General features: G+C 48.4%; 2 protein-coding genes across 2 annotated transcripts; one reads left to right on the top strand and one right to left on the bottom strand.

Annotated features, from left to right (window-relative positions):
• The first annotated feature begins 816 nt into the window (after positions 1-816).
• On the top strand, positions 817-3,425 carry taf11 (TAF11 RNA polymerase II, TATA box binding protein (TBP)-associated factor). Its single transcript, XM_037479196.2, has 6 exons — positions 817-1,074; positions 1,296-1,508; positions 1,705-1,832; positions 1,929-2,016; positions 2,102-2,198; positions 2,312-3,425. Exons 2-6 carry the CDS (start codon positions 1,338-1,340, stop codon positions 2,440-2,442), a joined length of 615 nt encoding a protein of 204 aa, XP_037335093.2. The 5' UTR covers positions 817-1,074; positions 1,296-1,337; the 3' UTR covers positions 2,443-3,425.
• Positions 3,426-4,722: 1,297 nt separating this feature from the next.
• bltp3a (bridge-like lipid transfer protein family member 3A) lies at positions 4,723-15,847 on the bottom strand. The gene is made up of 21 exons (XM_037479195.2): positions 15,609-15,847; positions 13,248-13,410; positions 12,408-12,446; positions 12,111-12,202; positions 11,833-12,022; positions 11,520-11,660; positions 11,250-11,420; positions 10,564-10,744; positions 10,380-10,466; positions 10,041-10,205; positions 9,798-9,913; positions 8,696-8,837; positions 8,309-8,502; positions 7,042-8,213; positions 6,728-6,915; positions 6,525-6,640; positions 6,281-6,431; positions 5,772-6,037; positions 5,589-5,697; positions 5,390-5,466; positions 4,723-4,883 (listed from the first exon to the last, which is right to left on the bottom strand). Exons 1-21 carry the CDS (start codon positions 15,650-15,652, stop codon positions 4,767-4,769), a joined length of 3,921 nt encoding a protein of 1,306 aa, XP_037335092.2. The 5' UTR covers positions 15,653-15,847; the 3' UTR covers positions 4,723-4,766.
• Positions 15,848-15,997: the final 150 nt, after the last annotated feature.

Raw genomic sequence — 15,997 nt, 5'->3', positions numbered from 1 at the left:
TGCTCGATAGCGCGGGTGGATAGGGGTAAGCAAGATGGCGCCCGAGGTAATTAACGCTAACAGGCAGAGAGGTGTGATTGTACCAGTCTAGTGTTTTAAATGTCTGCGAGTCTTAAGCAACTTACGGAAACTAACCTTTTGACTACAAGTTTGTAGTCACTCAAATGTAAATTGTCGATTTTAATGTGAAAGGTTTTACTAATAATAACAGTTACATCGAGTGTGTGGGCGAGACTATTAAGAATAATTCAAAAGTATTGTTGGTATTCGTGTCAGATTTCCCTAAAGGAATAAAAAATATAATTCCCCCATATAGTAAAATCCGCAGTAGACAATAAAACTCGTTTAATGCTAGCCTGTTTACTACTCTCGATGTATTGCCTTGTGTGTTTATGTCTTCTGACATGTGTCTATAAAGTTTGTTCAAAACAGGTGTTACACCGAAATCTGTGACCCATCAGAAACTGTGACCGCAGAGGGCGCTGGTTCACATCGTCTGCTCGTGCGAGCTACACTACAGTCCAAAGTAATGTGAAGAGATGAAATAACAACCCCAAACAATATTTTGAAGTTTAACTGCTTTATTAAGCAGTTACAGTGGGGTCACATATTCTAACAACTTAGCCAATGTGCTGGTCCATTAAATATTTTGTTTCTTTTCTTAACACTACAATATGATGCTTTCATCCGTGGACGTAATGTATAAACCTTTAAGCCGTTTGCGTAGGCGCTCTTCTTCGCCCTCCATTGTCTAGCACGCACGAGCAGACGATGTGAAACAGCGCCCTCTGCGGTTACAGTTTCTGATGGGTCACAGATTTCGGTGTAACACCGGAAACGGAAACCCTAAAGAAGCGATCAAAAAGTCAGGAGAAGCACCCTGGCGCTATCATTGCTTTAAGAATAAGGAGTCTCTCAAACTGAATGTTCGTGTGCCCTGCGGTGTCTCCGCGTTAGAATTATTCTTGAGCTATATTGTTAACTAGCATGAAATACGAAGCTATCGTTATTTAGTTCACTGCAACCGTTAGCTCGCTTTTGCCGCTGTTTAATTGACGCCTAGTTGCAGAGAGGGTGAGTGCATGTGGTATCCGTCCTAATTTTTTTGTAAAACTCGATTATTAACACCACACTATGTACAGCTACTCGTCGTTGGTGCTTCTCGGCTAAAATTAATTTCAGATCACATAGCTCGTCTAGTTACGGAGTATTTTGAGTTGTGCAACGTTATGCAAAGCCGGCGCGATGCTAACTCAGCTAGCGTTAGCCAATCGAGTGCCGTGTTGATGTTCCAGTGTCTGAAGCTGTCAGCCGATGTTGGAGGGACCTGAGGGATTATGGCCGACCCTGCACGCATCAAGCCCGAGGTTAAACCCGAGAGAACGACCTCTGCCAACGAGGACCATCCGAAACCAGAGGCCGCTGAGGATGGACCTGCCGCGTCTAAACCCGCGGACGTAAACAAAGAGTCCTCCTCGCAAGATCAGGTCAAACAGGAGGAGAAATCTGTGAGTCCTGGAGCTCTGATTGAAGACAAATGGACCGTTTATGATTATTTTCAATTCAACAACAGAAAAACGTGTTAGTTATGACCTAAATACAAGCAACACACAACAATTAAATGTAAAAGAATGCGATCTTGATTGAACTATTGTGCTTCACTGATCTCGTTGCATCTAATTGTTTTTATCCTCCATCGTAAAGGATGTGGCAGCCGAGGAAGATGAGGAAGAGGGAACCTCCGACCAAGCCTCCAAAAGGCTGAAGCTGGAACCAGAGAAGAAAAAGGAGAGGCGCCAAAAGGTCGACGAGGATGAAATACAAAAGATGCAGTAAGAACCTATCGCAGTATATTGTAATGTCATTCAATGTCATCCAAGTGACCAGCTCTTCACCCCCCCCCCCCCCTTATTCCACTTGTTCCACAGAGTTTTGGTGTCCTCCTTTTCTGAAGAGCAGCTAAATCGCTATGAGATGTACAGACGCTCTGCCTTTCCAAAGGCGGCAATCAAGAGGGTAGGTATTTTTTAAACACCGACGGTTCTTTCTTCTAATCTCTAAAACTATATTTATTGGCTCTGTGTCTTTTCTTTTCTTCTAGCTGATCCAGTCCATAACAGGATCATCAGTGTCACAGAACGTGGTGATCGCCATGTCTGGTATTTCCAAGGTGTTTGCCGGTGAAATTGTTGAGGAAGGTGAGTGGCTGAGTGAGCACAGACAAAAATGAAACCCATGAAAATAGCTCATTTGTACTGCAGTTTAAATCTCCGTATTATGTAGTTAAATAGTCTTCCTTATGTCCTCACAGCATTGGACGTTTGTGAGAAGTGGGGAGAAACCCCACCGCTTCAGCCCAAGCATATGAGGGAGGCGGTGAGGAGGCTGAAGAGCCGAGCTCAGATCCCCAATACCAAGTATAAGCAAATCCTCTTCCAGTGAGACGCTCTAGATTTCATGGGGAAGTGGTCCTGGGATTTGAACAATGGTTCTCTAGCGTGTGGAAAAAAACACAAGTCAAAATCAGTAACTGGAGTATTGAAGAAGGACCATTTCAGACAATACCAAGAGGCACTTGGTACTTGAAGGCAACTGTTGAAATGAGGTCCTCTTACTCAACATTCACCTCTAGCTTTCTAAATGCAGCATACAGTGCAAATTGTGTGAAATTATATTCATGGTATCATGGTTGTAAATAGTGTTTTTTTTTTACTGTCTTGGTCTTTTGCCTCAATTATTTTAAAGAACTGGTGAACTGTTTTTTTTCTTCTGTTTATAAAATCTTACGGTGGTAGTTGGCTGCCATCATTCAGCCCATCGCAGAACTAATGTCTCACAATACATAAATTAAAAGTTGAATTTTTTTTTTTACTGTGACAAACCACAGCTCACATTTCTAACATAATGGAGGTGAGACTTGAACCAATACTTTGCTGTATATTATATAACAAAATGTGGATGCCATTTGTTAAACGGAAGCATGCCTTTCTATTCACACTTGGCACAACTGGAATGTGTTCATTTATTCTTTCATAATATTTCCCACATACTAGCTTCAGTTCATAGAACCAATTTTATATTAGTCTTAATAAAGTGACAGACTATACAAAAAAAATACACAACTGACATACTGTTTTACATCGATACAAGTGCAAACTAGTGAATTCATCACACAAAGTGAAAGTAATTCACAAGGCTTAAACTAGGCAACATGCGTTCGGTGTCAACATTTCACTAGGTTGAAATAGGTCTTGCATCATTCTCCATCCTGCTGTTTATGGTTGTAAGCAGATGGAACCCAGAGCACCAGTTGGTCAGCCAAACAAGAATGCTACTAAACAGGAGAAGGTGGCTATAAACTGAATTCACAGCTACATGTTGCATTGTACTGCTATCTTTGTCTACTAAGGCATGCAAAAATAAAACAGCTTAAACATTGAATAGTTCCACATCAAAGACGTGTAGTGTTGTCGTTCTTTGTCATTTTATAATAAATAAAAATGTAATTCATAGCTTGTAAGGCAGCCAAAGTTAAGAAATAAAAAGTGATGGTTTAAAATATCGGCTGCACTGACATGTTCAGCCACCAGGGGGCTCCCAAGCACACCAAGGTGAAGGGTGGGCTGTACCAGCTGTGTAACCACTAACAGAACATAGATACCCTGCACAGGCAAGAATACACCACAGATTTAACAAGAGAACATTGTACCTAGCATGTAGCTGACTGCGCTGTTTAACAACATTATTCTCACAATTGATGTTATTAAACCCACTAAAAGCTTTCGTAGTGAATCTGTTCCGTTACATGACGCCCTGTGTGCAATGGATCGTCAGTACCTACACGTTTTAAAATGTCCTATTCTTTGATTGATATGGCTTCAACGTACTGTCAAGGAACGTTAGTCTAACAACCCAAAAAACTTGCTTCAACCAATCTAGATAACTACACACGAGAGTGCATGATCACTGTACTATACGGGACAAATGTGCACAGAGGAATTAACACTAGCAGTCTGAGATGTTTGCTGGAAATCACGTAATATAACTGTTAGGTGGTCTGATCCCAAACCGCCTTAAACCAGCGAGTTAAAAATGAAAAGGACTAAATCCATTTAAATAGTGACTATCTACTGTGCCCAACTTGCTCTCAGGGGGATTTTGATCACGGAGCACATTGATCTGATATAAAATAAAAAAAAGTGCATAAGTAACAGCGGATAATATCACAGTATGTTTGAATGGTAGTAATCTACAAATGTATCTGTAAATGTGCTACATGTAAACGCGCTGTTCACAAAGCATGCACGGCGCGGTTATGTCGGGTAGAGATGAAGGACGGGCAGCTATCTGGCCGTGTGAAGAGGGCGGTTTTGGCATGTGCTCCATTCCGAAACACAAATGAGGAAACGCAGAGAGGTGTTATTGAACCGTGCAGGTTTCCTGTCCACGCTGCTTTTTGGATGGGGAATCAGCAGGGCTCATTTGTGTCACACCAGTGAGCATCACCCAGACTGCCAGATAAAAAAGTAGTACCATAAACGTACCTATAAGTCACTTCACTCAGTTACCCTTTTTATAATTGCCATAGGTGCTCATTTTGTAATCTCATGACCGGCGTGACGCACACAGCACGGACTCGTCTTCTTCTGTCCACCGTCCAGACAGATGCTTTTATCGAGTCTCGCTGGTTCAGGATGCATCCTGCCACCGCCCGCCCCCCCCACCCCCCCCCGGGCAGCAGCAGTGACGCAGCGGTTCCAGAGGTCTCAGAGAGTGAACCCGGGTTCGTGCTTCCGGACCTCCAGGAGGAGGCGCTCTCGGTCGCTGAGGGCCCGGGTGAGAGCAGCCTCGGCGTCGGAGAGCCGGGTCTCCAGGGTTCGTCTCTGTAACGGATCAGTGGATTGGTTAGTCCCTGGCAAGCGGGCCGATGTCACATTCTGCTCACGCAATCCCCTGCGACGCCCCGCAGGGTGTCGGGGAAAAGGACCCATCTGGGAGCATCAGGCAGGTACACTGGATATATTTATTTTGATTTCCCACTCCTTCGTGTTACACTTGGCAGCCTCACACACACACGCATCATAATACCAGACAAAGGTGTCCTTTTGTTGGATGGCACGATAAGATTTGACTGCGATAGAAACCGGGCCAGAGGTCATGTAATGATCCCTGATGGCATACTTTTCAAATAGAGGCCTATGATACAGCAGATCCCATCCTTGTAGGTATAGAACTACGATTACAGGTCTGATCCATGTGTTTTCGGTGGTTGGTACACGTGTAATAAAATAAAATTAACACTGTACAAAAATGAATGTGCCTTTTTTTGAAAGTGGAAAGGATGAGACAGATGACATACAAATGCATTGCAATTCACTTAAATAAATACCTCGCGCTGCTTCTGATCACAGCAAGAATGGTTGGAGTCGTGCGAGCCGGCCACCTCGGGGGGGTCTGAACGCTCAGCTGCAAGCGAAAAAGGAAGCGGTGTGATGACCTTCTGTGAGGACGTCACAGCAGGTGCATTTGTGGTTTTTACGGTTCACTGCCCCTCCCTCTCCCCCCCCCCCCCCCCCCTCCTCGCTCACCTCGGAGCCTCATGACGCCGTCGTCGCCGCGCTCGAGGAGCAGCTGATCGAGCACAAACGAGGCTGGCACAGCTTGGGGGGCCGTGGGGTAGATTTTAGGGCTGTCATCCTGAAAGAGATCCTCACAATGAACCACAGATCTCATAGCGTATACAAATCACGTCGACAGCATGGACAACCCACCTTCACGGTGATGGTGACGTTGCTCATGTGTAACGCCATCGGCTGACTGTCGACGCTGAACTCGTCCTCCAGAAAGGGCCCGATGTTGGTGACGGTGGAGGTCAGCAGCTCCGCCCGGCAGTCCCGCACCCTCACGTCCAAAAAGCCACAAGACTCGGCCGCGGCAGAGTGTCGCGCTGCAGACGGACCCATTTCTGCCCTCAGGCACACTGCGGGGGGGCCGCCGGCCCCTTGTGGGTCCCGATTGGGGATCGGTCCGCTCGGAGCTGCAGTAACCCAAGGAGGACACGGATTAAGACTTCTGAACTAGAGGCATTGTACAAAAAGCAGATGCGGCTGGGACATTTGTGATCAGATATCCGCCAACGTGGGAGTGACCCAAACTTTAAGATGGACCACTGATCAGAACAGACATATTTATTTTTGCTTTCTTTTATAACGTATTTTCTAGATTGTGATGCAAAACCGACTGATTAGATCAGACTATGAACACATGTTGTTTAAGTCACCCTGTATGAGGCCAGCCAGCAGCTCCGACACCCTGACGTTGCCCATCTGCACGGGGCTCAGATTCTGAGCTTCTACAGCCACGACTTGGTCGTCTCCCTTCACCTCCACGGTGCACGCGGCTCCACTCAGGACCAGCAGCAACACCGAGGCCTGGAGTGACAAAGTCGCGTGTTAATATCGCTTTGTGCGGGACGGCGACCCGGCTGGTGGAGTCAATTCAATCAAGTAATTCAAGTAACCCACCGTGTCCTGGGACAGGTCCTCGATGCTTTGGGACAGAGAGCTGCTGAGGTCCGCCGATGAGCCCCCCTCGGTGCCAGGCGCCGGGCTGCCCGCAGGAGTGTTGTTGGCGCCCGACTCTGGGGGAAAACGGGAGATTACAGCGCATGTCACGTGTGTAAATTCAGCGCGATCACTTTGGAAATATCAGTCGCCGTTTGAAGCACCTGAGTCCATCGTCAGAATCACAAAATTGTCACTGAGATCGCTGTCCACGGAGAGATACTCGTCAGGCAGGCTGCCGTCCAAGATGGCGCTGTCAAAGGAATGCTGGGAGGGCGACTGCTTCATGGACTGGCCACGGAGGCCTGCCGCCAGAGAGGGGGAGGCGTCGTCTGGGCGCGGGAGCTGTTCCCTACGAGCACACACACAATCAGCTAAGGAACAGCCGGTAAAAGCATGTGGTGCACAGCGTGGGCTCCAGACACACAAACCCGATTATATTGCCAACAGCACAGCGGGGGAGAGCGCCAGCACTTACTTTGCCTGCGTACCGAACAATTTGCTCATGCCTGAGCCCCGACTCAGCATGCTGAAGGCGTCCTTCGTTATGGAGAACGCCCCTTTGGTCAGGTCCAGCGACGCAGTCAGGGCATCTTTGGTGGCGTCCTTGGTGACGCTGATGGCGCTGGACAGCTCTCCCTCCAGGCTAAAGTTGGAGGGTTCGCGGGGGAGTACGGGGGAGTGTGCGGGTGAGGGCGGAGGAGAGAGGACGGGGGCGTCCTCCTGCGTGGTCCCCTCCTCGACAGCCTCACACGCCTCCTCCACAGCTCCATCCCGCTCGTCCGCGGGGACGGCGCCGAGGGAGGAGATGCCGTTCTCCAAGCCGCCGTCCCCCGGCGCCGCAGAGCGATGAGCGGGGGAGATGTCGGAGTCCGTCATGCTGTCCGTCTCCGGCGTGTGGGGGACCTCTTCCTCGGCCTCCGTGCACACGGGGGGCAACAGGAGACCCAATTCCACGGAGTCCACCGCGAGGGCGAGACACACCGTGGGGGCTTTTGTCTTCTGACCGCGAGCCTGCTTCACGTCTCGTAGGTCCCGACCCAGCTCCGCCCCCAGCCGAGCCATGGAGTCCTTCATCCGCAGCAGGGCTACGTACTGGTAGTGGTTGAGCCACATCTTCACCGGGGTGATGGTGTGGGCCAAGAAGTGGACAGAGGCCAGCGATGCCTCTTCCTGCTCTGCGGGAGGCTGGTGTGCTCCGCTGGGACTGGAGGAGGAGGAGGAGGAGGAGGAGGAGGGCTGACACATCCACACAGACATGGCGAAGGGCTCCACAAAAGGCTGGGTGCCGCCTTTGGGGAATCGCCGAGCTCCGTCGAAACCGAGGCTCACGCGGGACAGACCGAGAGACCAGACGTCCTGGGATCGCGGCGGCTTTGCGTGCAGGGGTCGCGGCTCGGCCTCTTCAGCGTGCTGGAGGAAGGTGGACGGCACGGCGTGGAAGGCACTCTGGTCTCTGGGGTGGGGGCAGGGAGGTGTGCGCTGAAAGAAGGGGCGGCTGGCGAACTGGTTGTAGGCGGCGCGGAGGTCAGCTCTGGAGCTGTGAGGGCAGAGGCGGGTGTTGCTGAGAACCATCTGGGGCACGGTGACAGAGAGGGACTGCGGGCGCTCCGGGTGGTCCAGTATGGAAGAATCCAAGGGGATTATTAACTATAAAAAAGGAATATTAAAAAAAGAAAAGAATTCAACCATGTGTTTCAAATCTAAAAATAAAAGAAGCCACCCGTGTTTAAAAACACGTTCACCTTGAGCAGAGTGGCGTCCATCCGGACGTCCAGATGCTCCTCTGCCCGGCTGCTGTCTTTCAGGTGGTAGAAAGCTTTGACCTGGTCCAGGGTGTGCAGCAGACCTCTGGAAAACAGGTTGATCCACAGCACGCTGGCCGGGTCCACACACAGCTGGAGGCTGTTCAGCTGGGCGTACAGGTTGGATGTGGGCACTGGGGGGAGGTCAGATGGCGACAGATACGCTCGAGTTAATGTAGCAAAGCAGTAGCACAAAAAAAAACAAAAAAAACAGGATCACTATAGTTAATATAAAAAGGTTAAAAAAAAACAATATGAGAGTAAAGCAGAGTAACAGGCACCACATCCCTTATTGTCATACTAAACCTAAAATAACGTGCATTTTACCTGAAAAACTTGGGTTGTCAGGAAAGTAGTATTCGGTGAACTGCAGATGAACTGCTGGTACGTTGTCTGGCAAACGCATGGCTTTGCGGTTGCAGGATAACAGCGAGCGGGTCTTCTTGTTTTGACGGCCTCTCGTAGACACCTGAATGTTAAAAGGGGGCCAGACGTTAGAACAGTGCTGGAAATATCACTAAACTTTTTTTTTCCATGGATATGCTCATTTCAAGATTTAATAAAAGGAACTCAATTACTCAAGTATGTTCCACATGACGGAACTACACCACGTGAGTTCTAATGTCAGAGACTTCCTGTCATAAGCTGGAGGTGGAGACCCAGACACGTACACAAGTTCCCCCTGGTGTCCCTTCTTCTATCAAATGGGGAACTGCTAAAGTTTTGTACTTTAAATAGCTTTGAATGTTACTTTCAAGATGAAAAGTGAAATGTCCAAAGTGATTTTGCACAACCAGTGAAGTGACTGTGATTTCTCGATTTCAGGCGAAAGGCACCAGAGAAGCCGAGTACTTCACTGAAAACTAAGGCAGAGGTTGCTAGTGCTGCAATTACAACTCAATTCCTTTCATCTTTTGACACATATTCCCTCAGTGTTTTACAATCTGTGCACATGCAACATCCTCAGTCCTAAAACTCTCACACCGGCACAGGAAATGGAAAAGAGAGCCGACCCCTCTCCCGGATGGACTGAGTGCAATAGATGTCATGTGTATAAGAGGATCAACGTATAGATGTGCGATACGTACATATGTGTGTATATATGGGAGCCTGGTGGTCACAAACGTCTGAGATGATAAGCGAGTCGTAGGAACCGTCCCTGCTGTATCATCCGCTATAGATCCACAGTGTCTGTGGCTGAGGGTCGATTCATAATTTCACAATAATGAACTCCCATTTTCCCCACATCAATAGCGTCTGCGACTGCTTGGTCAGCGCTTCAATCTTCTAAATGCAAAGCGACTTCTAGCCCTGTCAGAGTTACTGCCCGACTGCCTCCCTCTGAAGAACAGATGTCCCTGGGTCCAATTACTGAAGTAAGGCCTCTGGCGGCGCAGGATAATCATATCAGTGGGTGATTAAATCTCGCCTGATGGATGTCCACGTCGTCCATCCTGACCACCACGCAGCTGGATCGCAGCCTCTTCAGCGCCGGCCCTGGGGGAGCGGTGTCGATGGGGCTCGGCTTGGGACTGCGCGGTCCATCTGAAGCACGCGGGTGAGAGACCGGACACTCCGTGACAAGCAGGAAGGAGTCACGCACGGGGGCTGCTCGAAGGAGTTTCAATCCGTGCAGGTTTAAAACGAGACACAAATCTTCACATTCATTGACCTGTCTTTGCAGAGGACTCCGTGGCCGACCGAGGTCCCTCGGCTTGTGGCCCCGGGAACCCAAACGCCTCGGTTCTCCTCTGGTACTCCTGCAGCAGTTTCCCCGCCCACTGGGCCTGGGCCTCCATGGCCCCACTGTGGCGCTCCCAGTGTCGGCATCCGTCAGCTACAACATAAAGCGGCAGCAAAGACTTCAGACATTCTGCGTATGGAGCATTTCATGCATATTGCTAATTTGTAATCAAACAAAAAAAACAAATTGTGCCTATTCCCCATAAACACGTTCCATACCGGCGGGTCCTGAATGAACGCCGTGGTTAAAAACTACGTTCACACTCACCGGGTCTGTGGACGGGGTAGTAGTCAAAGCCCAGCTTCCTGAATGTCAGCTGCATGGCGCCTTGCAAGCCCGGTGGAGGAGCCTCATCTGTGTCAATGTCACAAGCCAGCCGATTAAAAAAATAAAATAAAAGTAAAACGCAACCACATTTTCGGGACATGATGGCGTCTCGTTTCAAACTGACCGTCATCCGGTGAGGAGCTGTCGTTGCATATGTGTAAGTCCAAGCGGGAGATGAAGGTGTGGTAAGAAGACTCCTTGACGTCGTAGAGGTCGAAGTATTGACTCATGTTGCTGGGGGTGCCGGTGGGGGCGGGCGGCGTCTCTGTCCACAGGTTATGAAGGCCCGGCGAAGGAGGAGCAGTCTAAAAACACAGGAGGGGGTCAAAGGTCAAACGGAGACGACAAAGATAACTTGGAAACAAGTCCACAAAATCTATAACGTATGGAAAATACATCCAGACAAATGTGTGAAATTCTGTCTGTGAATTCAAAGCAATGATGACGGATTATTAGTAAAGACAGTAAGCTCTTTGTGTAATTATGTCATTTCTTTTGTAGCTTCCCCGCAGCTTCATACTTTGTCAAATTATTCCAATAATAAATATGACTTGAAAAATAAATATATACAATAAATGTAGGGCAAGTCTGTTTAAAAAGGTGCTGAAATGAGACAAACTGTAGATAGAAGATAGAAAATAATTCCGTGGAGATGTGCTAGTGAGAGCAGGGCGGTCACAGTATAATGATCGTGGCCATGTCGTTTAAAATGGATGCAGAAATAACAATTCCTGAGACGTGATGAGTACCGATCCTATCATTACTACTCAGCATTGATGCCATTATTGCTCTACCCGTTCACGAGCAGACCTGAAGGGATTCAGCGGTCCTGCTCTTCCTCTGCTGGGCCGACTTCTCCATGGCCTCGCTGAGCGACTTGGCGTAATGGATGATGGCTTTGAGCTGAGAGTCCGTCAGCACCCACAACAGGTCGTCCAGGATGAAGAGCAGCTTGGATGCCAGCACGTGGCAGTCCTTTATCTGGACAGAACCCCGGGGAGTTAAACTCAACTTTAGATGAGATCAGCTTTGTGATTTTTTTTTAAATTTTTTTAAAGGGATCCCCCCTGGCAGTCTCACCCTGCGCTTCAGAGCGATGCGAATGCGTCCCTGGTTGGTGATGAGACGTAGCGGCGTGCTACCGAGGTCCTGGTCGCTACTTTCAATGGCGTCCGCCTCGATTCGCAGACTCTGCCAGTTTATCTCCTTGAACGTCAACACCTGGTTTGAAACGAGAAGCATTCAGCTACGATTGAACCCGCCACGTTACGACACTTTCGTGGGGCCACTATTTATTTTTCATTAAGCGATGGAGAAAAGAAAAAGGGCGAAGGACAGGGTGGAGGGGGTGGGTTTGGGGGTGGGGGGGGGGCTAAAGTGTGTCGCACTGTACCTCTCCTCTCTTCGGGTCGGTGACGCGGGTGTAGCGGAGGTCGCTGTGCTGCCACTTGGGGTTGAGGCTGTTGCCTTGCAGCTGCCAGAGCTCGAAGGAGGCGCGGAAGGCCCGGGCCTGCACCTTGATGGTGATGGTGTTGATCCTCACAGACATGCCCTCCACCACCTTCTCGGCGAAGCCGTACTCGCTGCGGAGGGACGCGAAAGGAGGGAAGGGTGGGCGGAGGCGTTCAGGGGATACGTGGCCTCACGTGGTTGAGGTTGGTGCAGGCTTACCTCTGGCCCGCTGTTATAGCTATAGGAGACGGGCCGTTAGGGGGACGCGGCTCCTCACACGTCCTCATTTCTACCTCCACCTTATCCAGGAACTGCACAAAAAAGAAGAAAACTGTGATACTGCAAGTGAGCAACGACGGATGGAGGACGTAACATTTACAGATGATGACAGGAGAGAAAGCAGCATCATTGGAGCAGCAGTGCAATAGTTGTGTCACTTAAAGAGACTTGAGATGAAAAGATGAAGGGGGGACGGACAGTGGGCAGGACTTTTGGAGAATGACCAAAACAACTTACCAGACAGATGGGGCTTGTTTTCAACTTTGTCCATTGTATCTAGAAGGAACAGAGTCAGCCACAGACACTGTTTGTCATTCACTGCGTGCACAGAGGACATCAAGCTCCTGACACACAACATCTGCCACACAACAACGCTGTGTGGCAGACAACAAATATCTACGTCAGCTATCAACTGGGTCAGCATTTATCTGATCAACTAAACCAAGTGGCAATAAGAAACAAAGTGGGCAAGCCTGATTAGACACAGACGGACCAGAAAGAAAGAAAATACCCTCAATGATGCTATTTCAAAGTATTATCAATGATTATCTATACTTTATTACAAAGTTATGTTTCCTAATTAAATAAATGACCAACGGCTGAGTAGACTAACGGTAAAATCAAATGCCGTGGCCTTGGTAACGGAGCGAGGTTATCCTGTGGCACGTCTAAAAATAGGTCGACTGCCAGCGGAACAAGTGGATTCCAGTAGCAGTTGCAAAGGAAATGTTTTTTCTCAGAAGTTACCCTGTTGACACCACAGAAACTCCCTGTAGGATGAATGCCACAAATGCCATGCATGCTACAAATGCCACAAAACGAGAAGCTGTGACAGATACACAAATAATACTGTCCTACAACGTGGTGAAAAATGGTAGAACACGTTACGGAGTTAGGATCTTAAACCCGTGGCTTTATCTGTATCATTTGGAAACACAAACCAACCACCATGGCGGCTCTGAGCACAGCAGCCAGAGTGTCTCAGGATCACTGCGGCCTCCGGGCCTTTTGTGTCGGATCTCTCTCTCTGTGGAGAAAAGGGAGACGATCCGGCCCGACCGGTCGCTGGGGACGTACCCTGATGGCGGCCTTGTTGCAGTAAACCCGAGTGACAGCGAGCCAGGTGGGCAGGTCCAGCATGTTTTGCAGAACCTCCTCATCGAGCTCCAGGTTGGACAGCTGCCCCTCTCCCTTCAGCGTGCTGAGGTTGATCTTGTCCGGGGACAGGTTCTTGGTGAACCTGAGGAAGAGGAGATTGGGTTAAGAGTGAATATGCACAGCATAAAATCTATAGGAGGCAAGTAGAACTTCGACTAAGGGAACCGCAAACTTGAGGGGCTACAATTGCCTGGGGAACGCATTTGTTTGGGAACAACTTCTTCATCATCATTATAACGTTGCATTTTAAAGTTTGGGTCAGAATTGCCAGAAAAGATTTCATACTGCAAAATGCGACAGGATGCATCGGGACATCCTGGTATTTTGGGCATGCTGCAACACTATTTATGTGGACATATCAAGTATTTTTATGGCGTACAAAGTATCACAAGAGTGAAGGTTTAATAGACGAGTCACCGCTTGTTACGTATGTTTTAGCATCTATAAAAATACCCGGGATGAGAACTGTGAGCAGACTACTTAAAGTTGATAAGCAAATCATCTGATCTGCATTTGTACGACTCCAAAGCCTTTGTGAACTATTAGCGGAATCCCCTGTAGTGCAAATGAATGAGTCACCCTGAGACAGCGGCCAGGAAGAGGCTGCAAGCCCACACAGGGAGGGTCCCGCAGCAATCGGAGAGAAAAACACTTTGTTTGGGTATTTTCATTTTACATTTCACCACACGACATGAGCGCTGATCGGACACATCCACAACATTTCAGAGCGTCGACCAAGTGGCACCGTAGCTCTTCTGTGTCCTAGCATGGTTAGTAATAGTAATAATAATACGAATGAAACAAATGAGAAAGTGGTCAAGTCATTACATTGGACGTTGTAACCCGGTCAAAGACTAAAGCTTCCCTTTAGTCACTGAGAAACAAGAGAACAGGAGCATGGCTTTCATTTCACATCAGCTCCCCCCTCCTCAAGGCCCTTTAATGAGTGATGCTTGAGGGTTAAAGCTAGTTCACATGTCCAGAAATATCTAACTGCTACTGTGCAGCGTTGTGCATTTGGTTACATGAGCATTTTGGAGTGTCCGAACACAAAGGGGGTGATTTGCTAGTATCCATAAATAAGAACTGCTTTAGGGAAACAACTGCTGAATAGTGGTTCTATTATTTAAAAAGAGAAAGATTAGCGTGGCTTAGACGGCAGAGAAATACCAGAGCTTTCCAAGCGGCAAGAAAGAAGTCATTGTGCAAACTTAAAACTGTTTTGTTTTAAACGTAAACAGCGTCAAGATCTTACTAAGACGATCTAGACACTCAGTTTGTATGAGGAGAAGATCTTGTCTTCATCCCGCCGGCCTTAAAAATATCATAAGAGTCCTGCAACACACGAGTCAGACCTTTAACCCCAAGAGATGCTCAGAGGTTAAAGCCAATCATCCATCAACATCAATGTGCTCGCAAGTCTCCGTCTCCACCGTCCCCTGCACGGTGCAAAAATGTGTTTTAATTATTGATTGTTAGAGACAGCGGAGGGAAGGAGAATAAGAGACGCTCGACCCCCGGCCCCTGATTTAGAGCACATTCCTGTTTTCCACGGAAGGGTACGAGAGAGACCTTTAAAAACTCATAGCGGGCTTTAATACTCCTGAAGAGCAGCATCCCGTAGGACCAAGTGAGAGCAACCAGCCAGAGGTGGAGAGGATGCTGATGCTGATGCTGACCGGATCACAACATTTGTCTTTGCACAGCAAGGTGTCTGATTGGGTGAATGTTGCTAAAAAAAATAATAATACAAGACTGTGATGAGACTAAATAGTATCACGGCTGACTACTTTGAAGTGGGATTAAAGAAAGAAATCCCTGATGCATTTTTTTCTGGAAAGGTGTAGATGATAAAAAATAAACTTTGAAGAAGACATAGCTGTGGATTGAGTAGGAGTAAAGAACCAAAGATGCTATTAAGGATAACGTTAAAGCCTTTTCACATTTGAATATGATATGTATTTAGGGCCCTAGACCCCCAAGTGACACAGAGAGACAAAGTAAGCAATAATTAATAACAGCTTTTTAAAGCCAGCATTAAAGACGGTCCGTGGCTCATAGCAGCATTAAGAAAAGCGTAATGTGTTTGAGGTGTTACGGTTTAACTGGTAACCAGAGTGGAAGTCGATGTAGCTGCTAGCTTACATGTCACGTTACGGTACCAGCGGACGCGAACCAACGGTTTCTGCGTGGCGCGGCAGCGGCGTTAACGGCGGGTCCATCATCCAGCTCGGGCTAAGTGCAGCTAACCCAACCCCCCTGAACGAAAATCACACTTACCGTGATAAGTGTTTCAAAATTTGCTTTTTGATTATTCCGGCCATTTTTATTCAGCGTTGCGGGAACCTGAATTCCCCCCCCGCCCCCTCTGCTGAACTGAACCAGTGGTCTTTGCTAGCTTCCAGGTACCTCTCCGTCGCATAATGCCCGGGCTGTGTGCATCTTATAGCCGCCGCAGGCACAGCCTAGCTGCTGCCTCCATGAAGCTCCGGTCGGCCAACTGACTGCAGCGGACCGCGGCGATACCGCAGCGCCGCCTGCCGGAGGCCGAGGGCGGAACAGGTGTGCGGAAAGTGCGCCCGAAGATTCCCACCAAGGAGAGCAGTGTACAGCTGTATCTGCTAATAAAGTGATACCTCACAGACGGCACGTTGTGTAGAAGATGGAGT

This window comes from Pungitius pungitius, chromosome 1 (assembly GCF_949316345.1).
Source record: "Pungitius pungitius chromosome 1, fPunPun2.1, whole genome shotgun sequence".
NCBI lineage: Eukaryota > Metazoa > Chordata > Actinopteri > Perciformes > Gasterosteidae > Pungitius > Pungitius pungitius.
The sequence above is the reverse complement of the archived record's forward strand: the minus strand, read 5'-3'. Positions and strand labels throughout refer to the sequence as shown.